Below are 26,117 nucleotides of genomic sequence, written 5' to 3'. Positions count from 1 at the left end.
GATTAATGATCCAGTGATCTAAGTCTTCTCTGTGCCATCCCCTTTTTGTACCCTGTAGTCTGTCCCCGCTGGCCTGGTCAAGGACAGGCCCCAACACTGTTCTGTCCTGCACCATCTGATTCTGATTCTACAGTGTTACCACTGTCTGCCCATTTCTGACTGCTCTCCCTATCATTCTTCCTCAGCTGACCGTGATGCTCCTCAGACCACACCAAGTGTACACCCTTTGTACTTCTTTTTCTTTTAGCCACAAATTCTCTTCCAGATACCCACATAGTTTGCTTTCTCACTTCCTCAGGTTTCTGCTCAATTGTACCTTTTGGAAAGGCTCTCCCAGACTACCTGGTACCCGCCTCCCCCCTAACCTGCTATAGATTTCCATAATCCTCTTACCCTGCTGTATGTTTTTCTCTGTAGCACCTGTTATCATCTAACATAGTATGTATACTGTTATTCCAATTTTACAGGTCTTAGCAAACTGAGACATAGGTAGGTTACTGTTTATGCCCCTCTCAATATCATGTAACTGGAGTCAATCAAAGGCAGTTACCTGAGTGGTGAAAGGTTATGAAGCCAAAGTCTAATCTGAGGAGTGATTGAAAGAATCAAGGATTCTGACTAGCAAATGCGATTGCTCAGCTTGTGATAGCCATCCTGAGACCTCAGACAGAGGTTGTCTAATGGAAGAGGTTCTATGTTACAGATCTAGGTCCAGTAGGGAAAAGTTAGGGTGATGTAAGCATAAGGTGGGTAGATGGTTTTTAAGATGGAATGGGACACCTTTTGAGTTTTCTGTTCTGGAAGGGTTTAAATCAAAACCAAGGATGACCATCTGTGGAGGAGGTTCTTGCATGAAGCACTGGGGCACTGTTAAGGAACTAGATCTCATGAAGATTTCTGTCTAACCTCTCACCCTGGATGTCTGTCTGCACACTGTCCCTCTTCCCCTTACTGTGTGTTAAGTTTGTATAATAAATCAGAATGTGATAGAGGATAAGAGGTAAAATTCTATTACCAGTTTGGTTGCGGGCGGTACTAATAAGGCTTTAAAATCCTAAGATTTTACAATCCTATTAAAAATAAAAAAATGAGACTAGATTATTTGGGAAATTGTATTAAGCATTAAGGATCAGATTACCAAAATGATTGCCTTTTAGGCCTAGGAAAAGCTCCTTTTAACATATTTGAGAGGCTATCATAAATTCTAATTTATTAATTATTTAAAAAGCTTTTTCTGTTGAGATGTAATTCACCATAACATTCATTATTTCAAAATGTACAACTTAGTCGTTTTTAGTATCACAAGGTTGTACAACTTTTGCTATGATTTAATTGTGGAACATTTTCATCATCTCGAAAAGACACCTCCATTTTTCTTATCAGTCGCTTCTCATTGCTCCCTTCCCCAGCTCTTGGCATCCACTCACTAATCTTTCTGTTTCTATAGATTAGCCCATTTTGGTATTTCATGTAAATGGAATCATACAAAATGTGGTCTTTAGTGTCTGACTTTTTAAATTTAGTATAATGTTTTCAAGGTTCTTATATATTTTAGTATAAACCAGTATTTCATTCCTTTGTATGGCTAAATAATTTTCTGTTGGATGGGTATAGCACATTTTGTTTATCCTTTCATCAGCTAATGGATATTTGGGTTGTTTCCACTTTTTGGCTATTATGAATAATGCTGCTGTCAAAATGTTTGTATACAAATGTTTGTGTGAATATATCTATTTTTAGTCCTCTGGGATATATACCTATGAGAGAAGTACTGGGTTAATAGTAACTCTGTGTTTAAATTTTTAAGGAACTGTTAACTGATTTCCACAGTGGCTACACCATTTATATTCCCCCCAGCAGTGTATGAAGGTTCTGATTTCTCCAGATTACTTGTTTTCTTTTTTTTTTATTATAGCCATCCTAGTTGGGGAAGCTCTCATTTTAAAAAGTAATAAGTTTGACATGTTGCATTCTAAATGATCAAACATTGATAAATTATGGGCTTAATGTGTGCTGTATTCATCTTCAGTTAACCATAACAGGCCCAGATTTCTCAAGATAAATGCTATTGGTTATAAGAAAATTAGACTGAATCCTCCATCCTTGAGAACAAGTCAAAGTGCAGGCCTTGCTAATAGTCAGTTAGGAAGTTAATCTTGGTATAAAGACAACATATAATTGTTCTTTTTGTCTGTCTGTCTCTGCATCCTGTTCTTCCAATTATTCATTTCTTGCCTCACCCACAAGTATTTGAGATGATTTTCAGAAAGATTATGTCCTATGGGACCGTGATAAATTATCTCTTAGAATAAGAACTAGAGAAAACAAGAATGGAAGAAGGAAATCTTGCATAGGAGAACATGATCATAAGGGCTAACCTAATAGTATCATCAAATATCATTGACCTTATTATCTGGTAAAGTTACCAAGTAGAGACATGGTCAGTTATGTATCAGAACTTCTTACTTTTCTGTGAGGCAGCAGTTTTTTATAGCTCTGAATTTAAAAAAAGCTTTGGGGGGCTTTATACAGTGCAACTAAACTGTAGAGGTGTCCTCACTTAAGCATTGGTAATGTGAATATAATTTTTAATTGTGATACTCTCATGCAGAGCTGTAATATTTGTCAGATTTGTGTATATCTCGCTATTTATTTTATGGAAATTCTAACTCTGAATATTAATGATTACCTTCTTTTAATCATATTTTTCTTCCATTTGTATACTATATTTTCCAGAATACATACATTGAAGCTTGGGACAAGATATTTCTTTAATTTCTGGTAAGTTAAGTGACTGGTTTATAGAGTGCAATAAAATAATTGTATGGCTTTACTTTTAGTAATTTAAGATTTAAGAGAAATTTTAGTGACTATAAGATAAGATACTGATAAAGTTTAATTATTGAATAATGTCAAAAGAACAGAGAGGTTTTCTATAAATCTGCTTATATATACGAGAATACCCCAAAATGTATATCATTTCCTAAAGAACAGGGGTATTTTTATTGAATAAAATATTGATGTTTTCTTTTGTAAAGAACAGATATCTCAACAGAACCTAGTTTAAGGTACAAATATTCAGTATGATCCATTTAAGATATGTCAGATTATTAAGATCAATCTGAAATTTCATTCTTTATCAGCTTTGTTTTCCTCTCTCAGTTATAGCTTTGGAGTTATTTCAAAAGCTAAACATGACATGCTTCATGAGCAAATGGAGTCATAATTTTCACATTGAAATCTGCAACAAAGTTAACCATTAATCTACTAATTTTTGGTATTAAGAAATAATTCTATATAGTACTTATGTAGACTAAAATATTTAATTTCTTAGCTATGAAGAGAATAAATTGGATTATTTTTCCCTTTTAGTGGCAAAATTAAAGACCTGCCATGACAATGAAGAAGGAGACAGAATTTGTCATTTTCACCTAAAGAAAGATGATAGACAAAAATCAAACCTGTGGTACAGGACAGGATTCTGTGCCCTACATGACTTGTCTGATTCACATACTTGAAGAATGGTTTGGTGTGGAGCAATTGGAGGACTATTTGAATTTTGCAAACTATCTCTTGTGGGTTTTTACACCACTGATACTTTTAATACTCCCTTACTTTACAATATTTCTTCTCTACCTTACTATTATTTTCTTACACATTTATAAGAGGAAGAATGTATTAAAAGAAGCCTATTCTCATAACTTATGGGATGGTGCAAGGAAGACAGTGGCAACTCTGTGGGATGGACATGCAGCAGTTTGGCATGGTAAGCAAGATTAATTTGATCTCTGTGTGTTGCTATTCTTGTGTCATCCCATTTTATTTATTGAGAAGATACTGAAAAATATAAAATGGAAGAGATATTTATTATTACCTGCTAGCTATTTGAATGCATTGTGCATATATATGTCTTTCTTAAAAAAGATTTTTATAAACACATACTTTCCATAGAATCACACAGCAGTGTAGATAATTACTATCAGCTAAAATATAAAAATTTATTTTTAAGATACCTAAGAGAATAAAAGACTAAAACTATATAGAAACCTTTAAAAAAATTCTTTAATTAAGAGGATGTGGTACATACACACAATGGAATATTATTCAGCCATAAGAAGAAAACAAATCCTACCATTTGCAACAACATGGATGGAGCTGGAGGGTATTATGCTCAGAGAAATAAGCCAGGCAGAGAAAGATAAGTACCAAATGATTTCACTCATATGTGGAGTATAACAACAAAGCAAAAACTGAAGGAACAAAACAGCAGCAGACTCACAGAACCCAAGAATGGACTAACAGTTACCAAAGGGAAAGGGTCTGGGGAGAGTGGGTGGGAAGGGAGGAATAAGAGGATTAAGGGGCATTATGATTAGTACACATAATATGGGGGGGCATGTGGAAAGAAGTATAGCATAGAGAAGCTTACTATGCTGATGGACAGTGATGGTAATTGGGTTTATGGTAGGTACTTGGTAGTAGGGGAAATGTAGTAACTACAGCGTTGCTCATGTGAAATCTGAGCATAAGATTGTGTATCAATGATACCTTAATAAAAAGAAATACTTGAACAGTAAAAAAAAAATGCTTTAATTATTCAGCATTTACTTCCATTTTGTTCAGAATAAGTTTGACTTTCCTAGTGTAGATTTTTAGAAGTTAGTATTAAATATAACTTACACACAAAAATTTACCCATTTTGTTTGACTCATTTCAGAAGTCACTATGTCTTTCTGAATAAATGAATAGCAATAAGTTTCTCTCCAGCATATTCATTCTTTATTTGAGAGATTGTGTAGTCATACATTTAACAATTGGTGGTTCTTCTTTGTTTGACCATCATGAAAATTGCCCTCTAGTGGCCTGTTTTCAAGGACTTGGTGTTTTTCTTTACCAATTTTTGTCTTATATATTGATCTCTTTTGTGTTTGGATTATACAAAAATACAGAGGATTCTATAGGCATGTAACAGATATGTGCTTTCTATATCATGTTGCTGAGAATCAAAGAGGTTTCACAGCAAGACCTGGAAGTGCAGATTTTGAAATAGACCCTTGAGGTTAGAAATCACCAAAGGCTGCTATAAGCAGAGATCACCAGTGACATACTTATTAGGCTAATGTGTTATCATTTTAATGCTATATATATTCTTACAAATCTTTTTTGAGCACTTACAGTGCCATACACTGTCAAATACTTAACATGCATTATTTTTAAACCCTATAACATAATAGATAGATTCCCTGTATTATCTGTAATTTACAGTTTTCCCATGAGGAAACTGAGAAACAGAGAGGTTGTTATTTACCCAAGGCACGGTAGGAAGCTAGGAAGAAGAGCCAGGATATAACTTCAGATAGCAGGCTCTAAGGTCTGTGCTCCCTTGATGTGTGTGGTATGGTAAGTTTGTCCTAGGTTGGGGGTTCAGGGTCAAAAGTAATGGTAATCAGCAGGTTTGTAAACAGGAACTATATCTTTGATGTGCTGAATTTTTAATATTTATTCATTAATACCAGTGCTCTTGATAGTCAGTACAAGGCTTACAGCCTCTCATGGTGGTTTTACATGAGGCAAGCTGATGCTCTGGCTTTCCACGTGTATGTGTCTGCAGAAACTGGCTCTGTGTACAGTGCTATTGTTCATTTGTCTTTAAAACAGCGATACAAAAATTCAGTGGCATCCTTTACAATACTGGTTGGGAATGTATATCTGCCTACCAAATATGCACCACCTGTATTGTAAGGAAGTTAAATTTGTTTATATTTTAGGAGACACAATTCAATTTGGATAAATTTAAGCATTAAACTTATTTTGTAGCAGAATATATAATTTTGAGGTATTTTTATTATTTATTTAAAAATATGCACTTATGGCTCAGTAAGTAAAATATATCATTCTTTGCCTGTTTTAATGTTTTATTATGATAACAGTTTATTAGGATAAGTGATACTTTTGCAAATGATTTTCTCTTATTCAGCCATAAAAACGGAAATCCTATCATTTGCAATAATGTGGATAGACCTTGAAAGCATTATGCTAAATGAAATAAGTCAGATAGAGAAAGGCAAATACTATATAATCTCACTCATAAAATGGAATCTTAAAAAAACCCAAATATATAGAAAAAGAGACCAGACTTCTGATTGCCTGAGGCCAGGGCAAGAAGGTGGGGAGAAGGAGGATTAGAGGAAGGTGGTCAAAAGGTGCAAACTTCCAGTTATGAGGTAAATAAGTATCAGGGATGTAATGTACAAAATGATGATTATAGTTTTAACACTGCTGTATGAAATAACAGGAAAATTGTTGAGTACAAATCCTGAGTTCTTATCACAAGGAGAAAAAAATTTGTTCCTTTATTTTCTTTCCTTTTTGTTGTATCTATGTGAGAATATGGATGTTAGCTGAACCTGTTATACTTACCATTTCACAATGTATGTAAATCACACCATCGTGCTGTACACGTTAAACTTCTACAGTGACATATGTCAAAAGTTTCTCAATAAAACTGGAAAAAATTGCTTTTCTTTACCCTGTTCTTTGATGATATATATAAAAGGCATTTCTGTGCATATTTGGACTTCATGTTGGTGTCAAATCAATTTTAATTCATGCTAAAGAATCTCAATTTGTTAACTAATAAAAATGTTCGTTGAAAAAATATGGCAAATAAAAAAATTTAAAGAAGAAAGTAATAGTTACCTAAAATTTACCATGCAGTTGAGTTGTTCTAAAGTTGTGGTGTGTTAATCATTTTTTATATGTGTGAGACTAGTAGTTTTCATGTCACTAATCAATCTTAGTGACTTCTAATGACTACATGGAACTCTGTAAATCCTGTAACTAATTTAGTCACCTTTTGAACTGTCATTTATATATAAAAATTTTGTCTTTTCAAAAAACATTATTCCTGGAAAATATAAATGATATTTTTAAAAGCTAGATGTTTAATAACTAATTAAATGACTTACCCTGAAAATTAATATAATGAGGAAGAGTCCTCAATAAGTCACTTAAAATGTTTTTGAGAAGATTAAAAACTATGTATTTTAGCACAACTGTAAAGGTAATGAGGACCATAGCGTTAACTTCAGGGAAATAAGGAATATTTTATCTTCGGGGCTTTTTGTTGCTTGTTTTATCTTGCTTTATTTTGTGTGGATATGTATGCATCATTGTGGTTTTATTTTTGTTTTACAAGATAAATTTACTTCATTGTTTGAAAATGATGTTTATGCTTATCTAACTGGTTTAACTCATTGGCAATATAAAATTTTGGAAAAATGCAGTGGTTTGATTAAGTAGTCTGATCATATGGTTTATTATTTATATTATGAATTACAGATTTTAAAAAATGGACCATAAAAGCACAAAATAACTTTTTAACTTCATATTTATTATTGTTTTTTAAATAAAAGAATATATTTTATTCACTAAAAAGGTCCTATAAATTAAACCATATGTAGCAAAGTTTTTTATGAGATAATTAAATTGGGGTATCAAAAGACATGCCCTGTACTTCAGTTGGATAAGTCTCCTTTCACCACTTCTGTCTTTCATGCAGTGAAGGAGACGTCTCCGCAGTCAGACTCTCTGAGCTTAAAACCAAGGTCTCTCCAGTTACTGGCTGGGTGACCTTGGCAAGTTACCCAACTTCCTTTTCCTTTTCCCCTTTCTCCCTCTCTTCTTCCCTCCCACTCGTCTTCCCCTCCCTCTTCCCTTCCTTTTGCAATAACTGATTTTTTAAAAATATCATTTTGAAAAAAATTTATAATTACAGAAAAGTTGCAAAGTCCAAGAGTTCCTGTATATTTTTCACCCAGCTTCCCCAGTTCGCATCTTATATAACCACTTGTATAATTATCAAATTAACCATGGTACAGTATTCATAACTAAACTACAGATCTTACTTGAATCTTAACAGTTCTCCCACCAGTGTCCTTTTACTAGGACCCCATACTGCATATAGTTGCCAAGTCTCTTCCTATCTATAACAGTCTTGTACTCTTTTTTCTTCATTACCTTAATGCCTTTGAAGAGTACTCCTTAGTTATTTGGTACACTGTCTCTCAATTCAGATCTGATGTTTTAATTATATCAAAGTTGTACATTTTTGACAAGAATACCACAAAATTGATGATATGTCCTCAGTGCATTAAATCAGAGGTTCATGATGTTGAGATGTCTTATTACTGGGAAATTGATATGTCTTATTAACTTTGATCATGTGGTTTCTGCCAGGTTTCTTCACATAAAGGTTTCACTTTGTAATTGATAAATATCTTGGGAAAGCTACTTTAAAAGTAATTTGTATATAATGCTTCTCCTCAAACAAGATACTTAACTTTTTTGAATTTCATTTTCCTGGTCTGTAAAATGGATTATTATAATTCAGTGAAGTTTCATGTAAAGTATTTAGCATAATTTGTATTACATTACTAATTGTTCAATAAATGTTAGCTATCATAATTATAGAGCATCCTCTAATAATTTGGAAGGCACCAAAATACATTGTCTATGTCTTGATCATTGTTAAGTTCAACTTAACTCACCTAAAGGTCCCTAGTGTTTTCAAGATACAGTTTTAGGCTATCCAGGTTTTTACTGTTAAACCTAGTAAGAAATGTATTTTGCAATATAGTATACACACATATATATATACTGTTCATGAAAGGTATATATGTTTTCTGCATGTGCTCTGCTCTATTTTCTATTGTACCATGTTTTATTTAAAAAGAAATATGCTCGTCATAACTTACTAAATTGATTTTACATCTCCCTGATTGACTCAACTAGCTTTTGAAAACTACAGATGTAGGTTAGCATTGCCATACCTGTAGGAGGTGTGGTATGGGGCAAGAGCATAGATTTTAGTTAGGTTAATCTGAGTTTGCATCCCGGCTCCCCATTGTGTGACCTGGGCTGTGGCTCAGACTACTTGGAATCTGTATATTGAGGCTCCCCCTCTCTGAGCAGTGGTTGATGGGCAGTGACAGTACTTGCCTTTGTGATTGCTTTCTCTGTGCTTCTACATGTGCTCTGCTCTATTTTCTGTTGTACTGTGTTTTTTAGCATAATATCAGATCCTCTGAAGATTGGTATAATGTAGGCAGGAGAAGATGGGCTGCGCTTTGAAACTGACATTGGGAAGGAGTGGCAAATTTAAGAGAGTTTCTGGAGGTAAAATGCACAGAACTTGGCGATCAGGTGAATATAGAGTGTGAGCAAGAAGGGATTAAAGTGCCCTAAGATTTCTGCTAGATGGAAATATTGGACAGGAAGTGCTCTGTAGAGACAATCACATGAACAGAAGCACAAAGATGAGAAAGTACAGTTAGGGAGCATTGTTAGTCCATGTGATTTATGAAAGAATCTGGTATCACTCGTAAGGCAATTGGAATCTTACAAGCTTGAAAATGCTGGACTAGAGTGATAATCCACTGATGCTTTATGAGCAAGGAATGGTATGATCACGTCTGTGTTTTAAGAGGGACACAGTTAAATAATATTTGGACTTCATGTTTAGTGGCACTATGGTAAATTATACTTCTTGTCAGCAATTGAATTGATTGAATTTTTCTGACTTCAGATGATTTGTTATTATATAAATAGGTCAGTTATTTCTTAAAAGCAAGAGAAAAATTCAGGAATACTCTGTTCAGAATCCCTCGAAGAAGTATTTCTTATTCCTCACAAAATTTATCTCATGGGCTAATTAATCCTTTTGGTTATTTCAGACAGCATCAGTGATCTGTAGAGCTTAAATTGAATTACTTGAATTAGAATTAAGTAATCGGAAAGAAATATTAAAAGTAAGGAAGCATAGAAAATCTTGAAATATGATTAAGTTTAATTTACAAAAATATTTTCTTGAGTTCATTTGAAATATTACCAAGTAGTTTATTCCTTCACTGCTAGAATCACAGTTACCACACCTAGTTTAATCTACTGATGATGTTATGAACTACTTGAAAAATGAATTTCCTGCTCTAAAATTTACACTGAAGTCTTCATTGTTTGAATGCTCATTTCTTAGCAAATCAAACAAGGATAACTTTAAGGGAAGAAATGAACTGAAAGTTTAGATTTCCATATTTTGGACTTTCCTTTTGTCCCTTAGGTGTAAGCGGCAGGCCTTGGGCCAGCTTTTCTGAGTAGGGCAATACGGCTGAGGGGGCTTCCTTTCCTTTTCTGCTAGTTCTTGAGATATTCTTACTTTTTAACCTTCCCTTTACCTTGAGCCTAATTCTTGGCCTCTGAATGCTTGCTCTTTTCTTTCTTTTTTTTTTTTTAGAGAAAGAATTCTAAAACCTGCTGTGTTAAAGTTTTTCCTAGACATTTTATTCTTTTTTGATGTAATTGTAAATGGGATTGTTTTCTTAATTTCTCTTTCTAATAGTTATTAATGTATGAAACAAAAATTTCTATATATATCTATTTCTATTTGTATCCTGCGACTTTATTGAATTTGTGTATTAGTTTTAACAGTTTTTTGTTAGAGTTTTTAGGGTTCTCAGTATATAATACTATGTCTTCTGCAAATACTGACAGTTTAACTTCTCCCTTTCTAATTTGGATACCTTTTTTTTTCTTCTACTGGCCCAATTTCTCTGGCCAAGATTTCCAGTACTATGTTGAATAAGAATGGTGAGGGTGGGCCTCCTTGTCTTGTTCCTGATCTTAGAGGAAAAGCTTTCAGGTTTTCTCCATTGAGTATGATGTTAGCTGTGGGTTTGTCATATATGTCCTTTGTTATGTTGAGGTGCATTCCCTCTATACCCATTTTTAGAGTTTTTCTCATAAATGAATGCTGAATTTTGTCAAATGCTTTTACTGCATCTATTGAGATGATCATGTGATATTTATTTTTTCATTTTATTGATGTATCACATTGATGGACTTGTAGATATTAAACCATTCTTGTATCCCTAGAATAAATCACACTTGATCATAGAATATGATCCTTTTAATGTATTGCTGAATTTGGTTTGCTAATAATTTGTAGAAGATTTTTGCATCTATGTTCACATGGATATTGGCCTGTAATTTTCTTTTCTTGTGGTATCCTTGTCTGGTTTTGATAACAAGGTAATGTTGGTCTTGTTAAATAAGTTCAGAAATGTTCTGTTTTTTGGGAAAACTTGTGAAGAATCCGGTAGAATTCAATGTTGAAGCCACTCAGTTCTGTAATTTTGTTTGTGGGTAAGATTTTGATACTCATTCTATCTCCTATTAGTAATCAGTCCATTCAGATTCTGTTTCTTCATGATTCAGTTTTGGAAAGTTGTGTGTTTCTTGAAATTATTTCATTGCTTCTAGGTTGTTCAATTGGTGGAATATAATTGTTCGTACTTGTCTTACTATCTTTTATATTTCTTTGGTATCAGTTAGAAGGCCTCCTCTTTCATTTCTGATTTTCTATTCACTCTCTCTTTATTGGTGAATCTAACTAAAGCTTTGACAATTTATCTTTTCAAAGAACCAGCTCTTAGTTTCATTTATCTTTTCTGTTGTCTTCTTAATCTCTATTTCATTTATTTTTGTTCTGATCTTTGTTATGTTCTTCCTTCTACTAACTTTGGGCTTCATTTGTTCCACTCTCTTTAGTTTCTTGAGGTATAAATTTATCTTGCTTATTTGAGATTTTTCTTGTTTCTAGAGGTAGTTGTTTATCACTGTGAACTTCCCTCTTAGAACTGCTTTTGCTGCATCCCATAAGTTTTGGTATGGTAAATGTCCAGTTTTAGTTGCCCCAAGGTATTTTTTAATTTCTCTTTTGATTTCTTCATCGATCCATTGGTTGTTCAGTAGGCTTTTTCTTTTTGCCTGGACAGCTGAGGCTGTGGTCTGTATGGCATGCCCAAGAGTGGTAATAAGGGAAGGAAGATCTTATGACTAAAGCCATGCTCACAGTCTGTTAGTTCTTCAGAGTTATCACTTCTCAGCTCTTGTGATATAATTTCCAGGGCATAACCCCCTAAAGCATATGTGATGCTTTCTTAAGTCTTTCATGTTCTTCTTAATCCACCAACAGCACAGGATTGCTGTGAAAAACGTTGTTGGTGGTTGGGAGCAGTGTAAAGGACAATACCCCTCCCCCATTTTAACCACCAGTTATTCCTCAGTGTAAGTGTACTGCTGTTTTTTTGTTCATTGTTTTGCTTTGTACTTATATTCCACAAATAAGTGAAATCATATGGTATTTGTTATTCTTCACCTGGCTTATTTAACAGAGTATAATACCCTCTAGATCCATCCATGTTGTTGCAAATGGCAGAATTTCTTTTTTTATGGTTGAATAATATTCCATTGTATATATGTACACCACTTCTTTATCCATTCATCTGTTAATAGGTTGATTCCATATCTTGGCTATTGTAAACAATATAAGCAGTAAACATAGGGATGCATATACCTTTTTGACTGAGGGATTTTATTTTCTTTGGTGAATTCCTAGAAGTTCCTAGAAGTAATTCCAGGAATTATTGGATTGAATAGTATTTCTTTGTTTAGTTTTTTGAGGAACCTTCATACTCCTTTCCACAGTGGCTGCAGCAATTGACATTTCAACCAATAGTTTTCTCCACATCATTGCCAGTACTTGATGTCTTTTGGAAAGTGGCCATTCTGACTGGTGTGAGGTGATATCTCATTGTGGTTTGGATTTGCATTTCCCTGATGATTAGCAATATGGAGCATCTTTTCATATACTTGTTGGACATCTGTATTTCTTTGGAGAAATATCTGTTCAGGTCCTCTGACCATTTTTTTTAATTGGGTTATTTGTTTTTTTAGTATTGAAGCATATGAGCTCTTTGTATATTTTGAATGTTAACATCTTATTGGATAAATCATTTACTAATCTATTCTTTACTGTAGGTTGCCTTTTTGTTCTGCTGATGGTGTCCTTTGTTGTACAGAAGCTTTTTAATTTGATGTAGTTCTGCTTGTTTATTTTTGCTTTTGTTTCCCTTGTCCAGGGAGATGTATCCAGAAAAATATTACTCATGCTTATATTTGAGACTTTTGCCTATGTTTTCTTCTAAGAGTTTTATGGTTTCATGTTATATTTAAATCTTAAATCCTAAATTTTGACTTTACTTTTGTGTATGGAGTTAGACAGTAATCCAGTTTCATTCTCTTGTATTTAGCTGTCCAGTTTTCCCACCACCAGTTATTGAAGAGGCTGTCTTCTTCCCATTGAATATTCATGGCTCCTTTATTATATATTAATTGACCAGATATGCATAGGCTTATATCTGGGCTTTCTATTCTGTTCCATTTATCTATAGGTCTGTTCTTGTGCCAGTACCATACTGTTTTGATTACTGTAGCTTTGAAGTATAGCCTGAAGTCAGGAGCATAATATCCCCAGTTTTTTTGTTCTTTCTCTTTGGCTGTTTGGGTTCTTTTTTGTGGTTCCATATGAACGTTAGAACTATTCTCATTCATTGAAAAATGCTGTTGGTATTTTCATAGCAATTACATTGAATCAGTAAATTGCTTTGGACAGGGTGATGACCATTTTGACAATATTAATTCTTCCTACTAGGAGCACAGGATAGATGTCCATTTATTGGTGTCTTCTTTAATTTCTTCTTTAATTTCTCTCATGAGTGTCTTACAGTTTTCAGAGTATAGGTCTTTCACCTCCTTGGTTAGGTTTATTCCTAGGTATTTTATTCTTTTTAATGCATTTATAAATGGATTGTTTCCCACATTTCTCTTTCTGCTAGTTCATTGTTAGTATATAGGAGCATAACAAATTTCTGTGTATTAGTTTTGTATCTTGCAACATGGCTGAATCCAGTTATTAGTTATAATAGTTTTTTGATGATGTCTTTAGGATTGTATATATATAATATCATTTCGTCTGCAAATAGTGACAGTTTAACTTCTTCCTTGTCAGTTTGGATGCCTTGTAACTCTGTGTTGTCTGATTGCTGTGGCTAGGACCTCTAGTACTATGTTGAATAAAAATGGTGAGAGTGGACATCCTTCTCTTGTTCCTGAATTTAGAGGAAAAGCTTTCAGCTTTTCACCAGTAAGTATGAGGTTAGCTGTGGGTTTGTTATATATGTCCTTTATTATGTTGAGATACCCTCTATTCCCATTTTGTTGAGAGTTTTTATCCTGAGTGGGTGTTGAATTTTGTCAAATGCTTTTTCAGCATTTTTTATCCTTTTAATGTGGTGTACACTTTGATCATACCATCCTTGTATCCCTTGAATAAATCCTGCTTGGTTGTGATGGATGAACCGTTTGATGTAATTTTGAATTTGGTTTGCTAATATATTTTTGAGGATTTTTGCATCTGGTACACTGGTCTTTACTTTTCTTTTTTTGTAGTGTCTTCATCTGGTTTTGGCATTAGAGTGATGCTGGAGTGAGTTCAGAAGTATTCCCTCCTTTTTTACTTTTTGGAATACTTTAAGGAAGTGTAGGTATTATTTCTACTTTAAATGTTTGGTACAATTCAGTTGTGAAGCCATCTAGTCCTAGATTTAGTCTGCTTGGTGTTTTTGATTACTGATTTAATTTCATTACCAGTGATTGGTCTCTGCATATTTTCTGTTTCTTCCTGCATCAATCTTGGGATGTTGTACTTCTTTTAGGAATTTTTCCATTTCTTCTAGGTTCAGTTTATTGGCATATAATTTTTCATAGAGTTCTCTAATAAATCTGTATTTCTGTGATGACTATTCCTTTTTCATTTCTGATTTTCTTTGTGTTGTCCTCTGTCTCTTTTTCTTGATAAGTCTGGCTAGGGGTTTGTCTTTTTTGTTTGTTTTCTAATGGGGCTATCTCTTGGTTTTATTGATGATTTTCTTTGTTTTATTCTTCTTTAGTTTATTTCTGCTCTGATATTTATTCTGTCCCTCCTTCTAACTTTGGGCTTAATTTGTTCTTTTTTTAGTTTCTTTAATTGTGAGTTTAGACTGTTTATTTGGGATTGTTCTTGTTTCTTGGGGTAGGCCTGTATTGCTTTGTACATCCTTTTGGAATCACTTTTGTGGTGTCCCACAAGTTTTGGACTGCTATATTTTTGTTCTCATTTTTCTCCTTGTATTGCTTGATTTCTGTTTTGATTTGCTCAATGATCCATTGATTATTTGGTAGAATATTGTTTAGTCTCCATGTGTTTGTAGGTTTATTGCTTTCTTGGAGTAATTTATTTCTAGTTTCTTTTTCTTTTTTTATTAAGGTATTATTGATATAAAATCTTATGAAGATTTCACATAAGCAACATAGTGGTCACTACATTCACCCATATTACCGAGTCCTCCCGCCACAACACACCAGTCACTGTTGTCATTAGCAAGCACAGTCACAATCATAGCAAGATGCCACAGAGTCACTACTTGTCTTCTCTCTGCTACACTGTCTTCCCCGTGACCCCCATGCACACCATATGTGCTAATCATAATGCCCCACAATCCCCTTCTCCCTCCCTCCCCTCCAACCATCCCCCACCCCTCCCCTTTGGTAACTGCTAGTCCCTTCTTGGAGTCTGTGAGTCTTCGGCTGTTTTGTTCCTTTAGTTTTGCTTTGTTGTTATACTCCACAAATGAGGAAATCATTTGGTACTTGTCTTTCTCTGCCTAACTTACTTCACTGAGCATAATACCCTCTAGCTCTATCCATGTTGTTGCAAATGGTAGGATTTGTTTTCTTCTTATGGCTGAATAATATTCCATTGTGTATATGTACCACATCTTTTTTATCCATTCATCTACTGATGGACACTTAGGTTGTTTCCATATCTTGGCTGTTGTAAATAGTGCTGCAATAAACATAGGGATGCATATGTCTTTTTGAATCTGGGGTTTTGTTTTCGTTGGGTAAATTCCTAAGAGTGGAATTCCTGGGTCAAATGGTATTTCTGTTTTTAGTTTTCCTGAGGAACCTCCATACTGCTTTCCACAATGGTTGAACTAATTTAAATTCCCACCAACAGTGTAGGAGGGTTCCCCTTTTTCTGCATACTTGCCAGCATTTGTTGTTCCTAGTCTTTTTGATGTTGGCCATCCTAACTGGTGTGAGGTGATACCTCATTGTGGTTTTAATTTGCATTTCCTTGATAATTAGCAATGTGGAGCATCTTTTCATCTGCCTGTTGGACATTGGAATTTCTTCTTTGGAGAAGTATCTGTTCATATCCTCTGCCCATTTTTTAATTGGCTTGTTTGCTTTTTAGGTGTTGAGGCATATGAGTTCTTTATGTATTTTGGTTGTTAACCCCTTGTCCAGTATGTTGTTTATGAGTATATTCTCCCATACCATAGGATGCCTTTTTGTTCTACTTATGGTATCCTTTGCTGTACTTTTAGTTTGACGTAGTCCCATTTGTTCATTTTTGCTTTCGTTTCCCTTGCCCAAGGAGATGTGTTCAGAAAAAAGTTGCTCTTGTTTATATTCAAGAGATTTTTCCCTGTGTTTTCTTCTAAAAGTTTTATGGTTTCATGACTTACATCCAGGTTTTTGATCTGTTTCAAGTTTATTTGTGTGTGTGCGTGTGTGTGTGTGTGTGTACAGTTAGTCAATAATCCAGTTTCATTCTCTTCCACATAGCTGTCCAGTTTTACTAACACCAGTTGTTGAAGAGGCTATTTCCCCCATTGCCCATTGTATATCCATGGTTCCTTTATTGTATATTAATTGACTATATTTGCTTGGGTTTATATCTTGGCTCTCTATTCTGTTCCATTGATTTATGGGTCTGTTCTTGTGCCAGTACCAAATTGTCTTGATTACTATGGCTTTGTAGTAGAGCTTGAAGTCAGGGAGCACAATCCCCCCAGCTTTATTCTTCCTTCTTAGGATTGCCTTGGCTATTCTGGGTCTTTGGTGGTTCCATATGAATTTTAGAACTATTTGTTCTAGTTAGTTGAAGAATGCTGTTGGTATTTTGATAGGGATTGCATTGAATCTGTAGATTGCTTTAGGCAGGATGGCCATTTTGACAATATTAATTCTTCCTATCCATGAGCATGGGATGTATTTCCATTTATTGGTGTCTTTAATTTCTCTCATGAGTGTCTTGTAGTTTTAAGGGTATTGTTCTTTTATGTCTTTGGTTAGGTTTATTCCTAGGTATTTATTCTTTCTGTTGCAATTGTGAATGGAATTGTTTTCCTGATTTCCCTTTCTGCTAGTTCATCATTAGTATATAGGAGTGCAACAGATTTCTGTGTAATAATTTTGTATCCTGCAAGTTTGCTGAATTCTGTTATTAGTTCCAGCAGTTTTTGAGTGGATTCTTTAGGGTTTTTTATGTACAATGTCATGTTATCTGCAGATAGTGACAGTTTAACTTCTTCCTTATCCCATCTGGATGCCTTTTATTTCTTGATGTTGTCTGATTGCCATGGCTAGAACCTCCAGTACTGTGTTGAATAAAAGTGGGGAGAGTGGGCATCCTTTTCTTGTTCCTGATCTTAAAAGCTTTCAGCTTTTTGCTGTTAGGTATGATGTTGGCTGTAGGTTTGTCATATATGGCCTTTAATATGTTGAGGTACTTGCCCTCTATATCCATTTTGTTGAGAGTGCTTATCATGAATGGATGTTGAATTTTGTCCACATTTATTGAGATGATCATGTGATTTTTGTCCTTTTGTTGATGTGGTGTATCATGTTGATTGATTTATGGATATTGTACCATCCTTATATCCCTGGAATAAATCCTAGTTGATTTTGTGATATTCTGCAGTGAAGCCATCTTGTCCAGAGGTTGTTCTTAGGCATTTTTTTGATTACCAATTCAATTTCGTTGCTGATAATTGGTCTGTTCAGATTTTCTCTTTCTTCCTGGGTCAATCTTGGAAGGTTGTGTTTTTCTGGAAAGTTTTCCATTTCTTCTAGGTCATCCAGTTTATTTCTAGTTTCATAACACTGTGGTCTGAGAAGTTGCCTCATGCAATTTCAGTCTTTTTGCCTTTATTGAGGCTGTTTTTGAGGCCTAGTATGTGATCTATTCTGGAGAATGTTCCTTGTACAGTTGAGAAAAATATGTATCCTGCTGCTTTGGGGTGGAATGTTTTGTAGATATCTGTTAAGTTCATCTCATCTAATGTGTTGTTCAGTGTCTTTGTTTCCTCATTTTCTGTTTGGTCGATTTATCCATTGGTCTAAGTGATATGTTAAATTCCCTTAAGATGAATGAGTTGCAGTTTATTTCCCCCTTTGGTTCTGTTAATATTTTTTTTTACATATTTAGGTGCTTTTATTTGGCCTACATATATATTTATAATTATTATATCCTCTTTTTGAACTGATCCCTTTATCATTATATGTAATTACCATCTTTTTCCCTTATTACTTTCTTTGTTTTGAAGTCTATTTTGTCTGATAAGTACTGCTACTCCTGCTTTTTCTCCCTATTTTTTCCATGAAATAATTTCCATTCCTTCATTTTCAGTCTGTGTATGTCTTTAGGTCTGCAATGATTGTCTTGTAGGCAGCATACAGATGGGTCTAGTTTCTTTATATATTCTGCCACCCTAGGCTTTTTGATTGGTGCATTTAGTCCATTTACATTTAAGATAATTATTTGTAGGTATGTCCTTATTGCCATTGTATTGTTTTTAGTTTATTTTTATATTTACTGTTTGTTTCTTTGTCTCTTACATTCTTCTCATTATTTCATAGTTTTCTTTAGTGTTGTGATTAGATTTCTTTTTTAAAGTTTATTTTGTGTATCTATTGTAGGCTTTAGGTTTGTAGTTACAATAAGGATCATGGATAGTTTCCTAAACATATAGTAGTCTATATAAAGTTGATTATTGCTCTGTGTCAAACACAATCTAAAAGTACTTCTTCTTTATTCTTTTTCCTCCTTCACACTTTTATATTAGATGTCATAATCTACATTTTTTGTATATCCCTTGACTGATTTTGTGTGTACTTGGTTTTACTACTTTTGTTTTATTAAACTTTAATTTCATACTTACTTGGTAAGTAATATGTGTACCACCTTTCTTGTGGGTTTATTTTCACTGGTTAAAAATATTTAGGCTTAAGAACAATTTCCATCTGTAGAAGTCACTTTAACATACCCTATAATGCTGATTTAGTGGTGGTGAATGTTTTCAGCCTTTGTTTATCTGGGAAAATTTTAATTTCTCCTTCAAATTTGAATGATAATCTTGGTGGGTAGAGGATTCTTGGTTAAAGGTCCTTCTGTTTCAGTACATCAAATATTTCATGCCACTCCTTTTTGGCCTGTAAAATTTCTTCTGAGCAGTCTACTGAAAACCTGATGGTGTTTCCCTTATAAGTAATTGTTTTTCTCTCTCTGGATGTTTTCAGTAACCTCTCCTTATCCTCAGTCTTTGTCATTTTAATTACTATATGTCTCGGTGTTATCCTCCTGGGGTTCCTTTTTTTATGGGCTCTCTGTGCTTCCAAGACCTGGGTGTCTATTTCCTTCCCCAGACTGAGGAAGTTCTCAGCAATTATTTCTTAAAGGGACCTGCTACCCCTTTTTCTCTCTCTTCTCCTTCTGGTACCCCCTATTATGGGACTATTTTTTTCATTTGGAGTTTTCACATAGATTTCTTAGTATCCTGTCATTTCTAGAGATTCATTTTTCTCTGTTCCTCAACTTAATTGTTTTCCTGTTCACTAATTTCCATCTCATTAATAGTCTTCTCTACTCGCAGCAATCTATCCCCTCCACTGTATTTTTAATTTTAGATACTGTAATCTTCAGCCCTGAGTGGCTCTTTTTCAACTCTTCTCTTTATTCAAGCCCTCTTTGAGATCCTCAATACTTTTCCACAAATCAGGGAGCATGTTTATGACTGTTATTTTGAAATCTTTGCAAAGAAGATTGGTGATCTCTGTTTTATTTAGCTCTTTTTCTGGTGTCTTCATCTTCTTTGGAACATGTTCCTCTCCTCCTCATTTTGTCAGGGTTTCTGTGTTTCTTTCTTTCTATTAGATGGATCTGCTATGCCTCCTTGTCTAGAGAGTAATGGATTTATGAAGAAGATGTCTTGTGGTACCCAGAAGCTGAAGTCTCATTATTTGCCAGTGCGTGGTTCTCCTTTGCAGTAGAGCCCCAGTTGTTGTTGGTGGGCTGTGGGCGGGCTGCAATGTCTGTCTGTTAGCAGTGTCCTGTCTCAGTCTACTGTGGGTGGCATCTTGCCTCAGCCGGTCCTTTGTGAGCCAACAGACACACTGTGCTGGAATTGTTGTGGGTGAGGCTGAGAAAGCTAAATGCCTCCCCCTGCCTGCCAGGCAGCCAAGTCTGGCACTGATAAGCTGAGCGGGCCAGGTGGGTGGGCCAGTGTGCAAGGAAGCACCTGCCGGCTGAGTCACTGGTGAGGGGTATGGTGCATATGGGGCTCCCACAAGCCCTTGACCAGTTGCACTGAGTGAGGGCTAGGAAGTGTCCATCTGTCATTTCTTCTGTAGAGAGAACTCTGTCCAACTCTTGCCCCTCCGGCACCCTTCCTGCGGCTGGTATATCTTTCAAACTGCCACCTCTATTTTGGTTCTCATTGTGACCACTGGAGCATGCCTGTCCTCCGCAAGTGGTAGGAATCTCCAGAGTGTCCAGCCCCGTTAATCACCAAAGGTCAATTAAATGTGGACTCGTGTTCCCAGAGCTGTTCTCCAGGGTCAGGTGTGCAGGGTTCCTGATTGCTTATTCCCTTCCTTCTCTGTTCCTCTCCCTTCCTCTTGTGGCTGGGCTGGGGGAAGGGCTGGGGTCCTGATTAATGTGGCTCTGCCACTTTACCCTTCTGTATGTGGTCTTCTCTTCACCAGATCTAGGTGGTCTGTTCTGTGATCTTCAGGCCCTTTTCAGGGCTAGTTGTGTTTGCTTTAGTTGCTTCCTTTGTGTTTGTGTGGGATGAGGTTTTGCCTTGCCTTCCTACTCCAGCCATGTAAGTACGAAAATGTAAGTATCTTTTATGTGTCTATATTTTATCTTTCTAACAGGTTATGAAGTTCATGGGATGGAAAAAATACCAGAAGGACCAGCACTTATAATTTTTTATCATGGAGCTATTCCCATAGATTTTTACTACTTCATGGCTAAAATTTTCATCCATAAAGGCAGAACTTGCCGAGTAGTAGCTGATCACTTTGTCTTTAAAATTCCAGGTAAACTTTCAGTATAGATGATAATATAAAAATGTTTAATTAACATGATCAAATTATGTGATAATCAATCTTTGAGCTGTCTAGTATCAATTGGAAAAGCTTTTTGCCTTTTAAGGGTGCCACACTTGGAACTCCTATTTGGGTGTATCTAATTTCCTGTTTAGGTAATATATCTAAATGTAAAAAAACTATGGCCAAAAATGTTATATAATTCCTTTCTTTATTCACAGGTATTTAGTCATTTTTTTTTCTAAGTTAATCGTAACTTCCACTTTTTAAAAACAAAGTGTAACTTTTGCCAAACAATTTGTATTTTGGTATAAGGTAGTTGATTATTTTCATACAATTAATTTTTCCATGAGATACTGGTTTTTGGAGTTTACTGTCAGTTTGATAGCAGGTGAAAACTGTTTTAAAAATTAGCCAGGAATATTTTATCTTAATATAATAATAGAATACTGCCTCAGGAATCATATTCTGAAGAGTCTATTTTATCTGTTATCACACTTGACTTGCTTGGTAGACTTATAACTCTTAAGATTGAGGTCTACATTCTTTTTAATCTGTTCATAAATGCTTTGTACCTTTTAAAAAAGATGAATTAACTAAATAATTTCAAACACAATAAAGCTTTTTAAAAAGCATTTGAAAATAAACTCATTGAGAGTAAATCTATGTTCTTCTGTCTCTAAGTCACCGGTAACAAGCCCATAAAGTTAATAATATGTTGTGTGAAATAATAAAAGCAAAAACCACTCATCAACCAGACAAACACCAAGCAATGATTAAATAATAGTTTTCTCAGTGCCTTTCATAGACATGGTTAATATTTTGGGTATCCGTGTGTCACTAAAAAGCCATTTGTACTTTGTGTATAAATTAAAGTAGCAATAAAAGCTTTTTCGTTAGAAAGTAATATGACAACTCTATAATAAATTTGAAAACTAGAAAAATAAGGACACTGTTATAATTTTGTCAACCTAATATAACCAGTTATCATTTTGATTTATTTCATTTTTAATTTTCTTTTCTTATTTTTACATGCAAACTATTTTGTGCTCTTTTTTGGAAAATGTTGGCATTAATATTTTACCATGTTTTATAAAGAACAGTTTTAATATATGACTAAAATTATTGCTTAAACTAGTTTTCTCTTATGGAACATTAGGTTACTTCCATTTTTCTCTTATTTTTATACAAAATAGAATGTGAATGTCTTTATTTAGTATTTGGCTTTTAAAAAATTTCCCCCCTTTATAATCTTTATGGTCTTGTAATTTATGAGACCTCCCCTGTTCATTCATTCATTGTGAGAATGCCTCTAATTAAATCAGTGACAGTGTAGTCTGAAAATATCTCCATTTTAGTATTTATAATCTTGCTTCAGATCCCTAAACCTATGAGAAGTTTGGTTAGTCTGCACAGTTTCACTGCCCATTCCTCTTTTACTGCTATTCGTGAGCCAAACACTCTTTGTTAAAACTTGATCATTTTTTGCTCTTATTATTGATTTAAAAATTTAATTGTGGAATTAGCATCATCTTTTAATTTCAAGAGATGTGACTATGGCTTGCCAATTTTGGTAGGACTAAGCATAGTCAGATTCACATTCTTTTGAGTGATTCTCTTTTCTGTAGGGTAATGGAAGATCAGATTTGTGACTGCTGATGGGATATCATTTCCAATTGCTTTAATAAATGTTGTAGACAGTGTTTGGCCTTGAGATGCAGTAGAAAGAGCTTTGGACTAGACACAGTTGGACCAAAATCTCTGCCTTGCCATTTGCTAGGTGTGTGTGACTTTGAGCAAGCTACTCACTCTCTTAGCCAACAGGATCAAAATCTCTCTTTTCCAAGGTTTTTGTGAGTTTTAATTAAGAGTTTGAGTATGCAGAGTAGCCAAGTAGCAGGTCATAACAAAGGAAGTAATCAGTAAGACATAGCTCTTATTTTACCAACAATATTAATCCTGTGTTAATCCTAAAGAGTTCTTGTTGATTCAAATAAAAAACAAAAGAATTTTCTGATTTAAGTATAGATAGTAAATGAGTAGGTTGTGAAGTTTTGTCTTGAAGAATTGGACAATACTTAAGTTCTATCTTCCTACTAATGTTTCTTTACAGGGTTTAGTTTATTACTTGATGTATTTTGTGCTCTACATGGACCAAGAGAAAAATGCGTTGAAATTCTGAGGAGTGGTCATTTGTTAGCTATTTCTCCAGGTGGAGTTCGAGAAGCCCTACTTAGTGACGAAACCTACAACATCATATGGGGCAATCGTAAAGGCTTCGCTCAGGTTGCAATTGATGCAAAAGTGGTGAGTTGGACAAAACTAATTATTAAAGTAAAGCTAGGTTGAATTTAAAATAAACACTTCAGTAGTGAACCAAAACATAAAAGAATTTACTTTCCTTGCACTACTTAAAAATTAGTGTTAGTGTATATATAACTGTTCATATGGTAACAATAGAGAAATACTCCTTATGTGTGGGAAGCCATCTTAAAAAAAAATCAATCTGCTAGTGGTCAATGGTGTAACAACTCTTATTAATGAGCTGAGACTGAGAAATGGATAAAAAGCAAGACAAACAAATCATGCCTTCTGACCCATCAACTGCAAATAAACAAATATTCTATGAATATAAAAAAAAAATCAATCTGAAAATTTGGCAGATATCCCACAAAGTTTTATTTTACATTTCAGAATCCAGCTTCTTAATAATTTTATTTGTAAAATTCTCACTATTTCTTCAGTTGTACCTTTTTCGTAAGTATAATCTGTCCAGTTCTATGTATTTTAATCCTTTGCTATGATTGAGTTAGGATATTTCAGTGATGGTTGTTGGTTGGTGTCATTACAATTCTTTTATAAAACAGTGTATATGTAACAATTTAAATAACAATAGGATTCTTATTATTTTTCATCAGCAAATGTGGTCAGTTAAATAATAGTATGAATAGAAAAATAGATATTGGTGTGATTTGGATAGTTTTAAAAGACTTTACAAATTAATTAGTAAAATTAAGTCTTCCTCTGAGATTCACTGTAATTATTCTACTTTGTAGACTGGAAAATGTGAATGCTATTTTGTCCTTTTCTTTTGCTTTGGAAAATATTTCTCAGGTTTTTGGTCTCCATGTTGTCCTTTATCCTATGGAACACTTATTTATTACTTATGAAATATTTCTTCTTTTTTATCTGTTTTCATTTTAGACTTTGCCAGAAAAAGAAATCATAGTACCTTTGACAAGGTGGTGTTCTTTTTCCAGGCTAATTGGAGACCGCTGCCAGTACTTTCACCTTTCAGTTTTTTTCTCTACCCCTTGCTGCCACGTAGAGACCAGTTTTCACCATTAGCTTTCCTGTGCCTCTTGCAAATGCAGGCTGTTGATTAAAAAGGAAAAGATTATAGTCAGCTCATTGTAATCCAAGACCAGTATTTGAAGAAGAATGGAAACTCTCCCTTTGTTTCCTAATTGCAAAGTTAAAATGTTTTGAGCTCTATTCTGTCCTGTACATACGTATATGTAAATCCTAGAAGTATGTTATTGCTATAATGCTTAATAATGTGATCCTAGTGTAAGAGATAGCATATTTCCCACGTGTTTAGTAATAGACAACATAAAAATTTAAATGCTCCCTGTGGACAGGCCGTACTACCTCTTTATATTCTCAGTCCCTAGTACAATGGCTAGCACTTAGTAGGCTATTTGTATGTATTGAATTGAACTGATTTTTTAAACACAATATTAAACGTACTAAAAGGAGCCTTTTGAATTTAATTTTATGTTAATAGTATTAGTGATATCTGAAACTGATAGCACATTTTGCTTTCCAAAAAGTCTTAACCACTGATAATAGAAAACAAAACTTTTCACTATGTGAGTAATATAGAATACAGAAGGATATATGTACAGTTGTACAAAAATTAAGGATAATCAATTTACTGTATATTAAAGCAATGATAGAAGCTAAGAATCTAATCAAAGTTGTTTTCAAGTTTACAGTTTGAATTATTTCTTCTGAGGTTTAAGATAAAAATGACAAAAATAATAGATTTGGAAGCACATAAGTTGATCATGGGATTCTAATTTCTTATCCATATGTTTACAGTTTTAAGGAATATTGGATGAAGGCCTGAAAGAAATAAATTACATAAAGAAAGGAACAATTTTTCTAATCCCTGAAAGAATTTATAGATAATTAAGATAATATGGATACTTTAACTGTTTTTGTACAAAACCTGAGAAAATTTCATGAACAACATTTTACAAGTTTAAATAAAAACAAAAATCTTTAACATTGCTTATTTACAAAATAGCATTACAAATTTGATGAATATTGTACCAGCCCAACCTTTCATAGTGCTTTTAAGGCTTTCTGTTGGTGCTCCTGTACAGTAAATAGGTGATGTATATTATTATTCCAATGTTACAGATGAGGAAACTCAGGCACAGAGAGATGAAGGGATGGAGGGATCGGGTCTTTCAGCAAGGCAGAAGCAGAGCAGAGCGTACAGTTCAGGACTGCAGGCAACTGGTGCTGTTGTCCTCCCTGACTGCATTTCACAGTGAGTTTGCTGACCTTGAGACTAGTGGGACCTTCCAGCTACATGAAGGACATCTCTCAATCCTAAATGAATGTAGTTGTAAAGGGCACAAATATACCCTCTGGAAAGCCCCATCCTAGGCCTCACAGAATTACCATAAACCTTGAGTAAAAAATTAAGACTGTAGTTAGTGGGGTTAAGTGCTCTTATATTGTGACTTAGTAACAGAAATTCAGGTGAAAAAGTCTAAATTGTGAATTCAAGCTCACAGGATATTGGTAGAAAATATTTAAGGTTCATCTGAAAGTTACAGGCTTTTTGATATAATATAAATCACCCTATTTGGTGAATTCCTGAGAATTACAACTTTGCTAAGGATTTTTAGATAACTTAAGTTCTAAATAAATTGGTAAAAAAATTAGCCCATTTACTCTAGTTGGTAAACAACAGGTATAAAAGA

At 34.3% G+C, this 26,117-nt stretch overlaps 1 protein-coding gene across 11 annotated transcripts in view; it reads left to right on the top strand.

The window, feature by feature from the left end:
* TMEM68 (transmembrane protein 68) overlaps positions 1–26,117 on the top strand; it is a 55,622-nt gene that overhangs the window by 9,623 nt on the left and 19,882 nt on the right. For 4 of the 11 annotated variants that reach the window (XR_005023417.2, XM_036878899.2, XM_036878897.2 and 1 more), the window contains exons 2-6: positions 2,737–2,781; positions 3,373–3,766; positions 20,944–21,108; positions 23,231–23,424; positions 25,546–25,678. Coding sequence is in view for 10 of the 11 variants with exons in the window: in XM_036878899.2 (XP_036734794.2) it covers positions 3,442–3,766; positions 20,944–21,108; positions 23,231–23,424; positions 25,546–25,678 (817 nt within the window). In the remaining variant the exon portion in view is untranslated. The other 7 variants (XM_036878901.2, XM_036878902.2, XM_036878894.2 and 4 more) reach the window with 3 other exon arrangements.

The sequence above is a fragment of the Manis pentadactyla genome, chromosome 3, assembly GCF_030020395.1.
Source record: "Manis pentadactyla isolate mManPen7 chromosome 3, mManPen7.hap1, whole genome shotgun sequence".
NCBI lineage: Eukaryota > Metazoa > Chordata > Mammalia > Pholidota > Manidae > Manis > Manis pentadactyla.
Note: the sequence above shows the minus strand (reverse complement) of the source record. Positions and strands in the feature narration are given on the sequence as shown.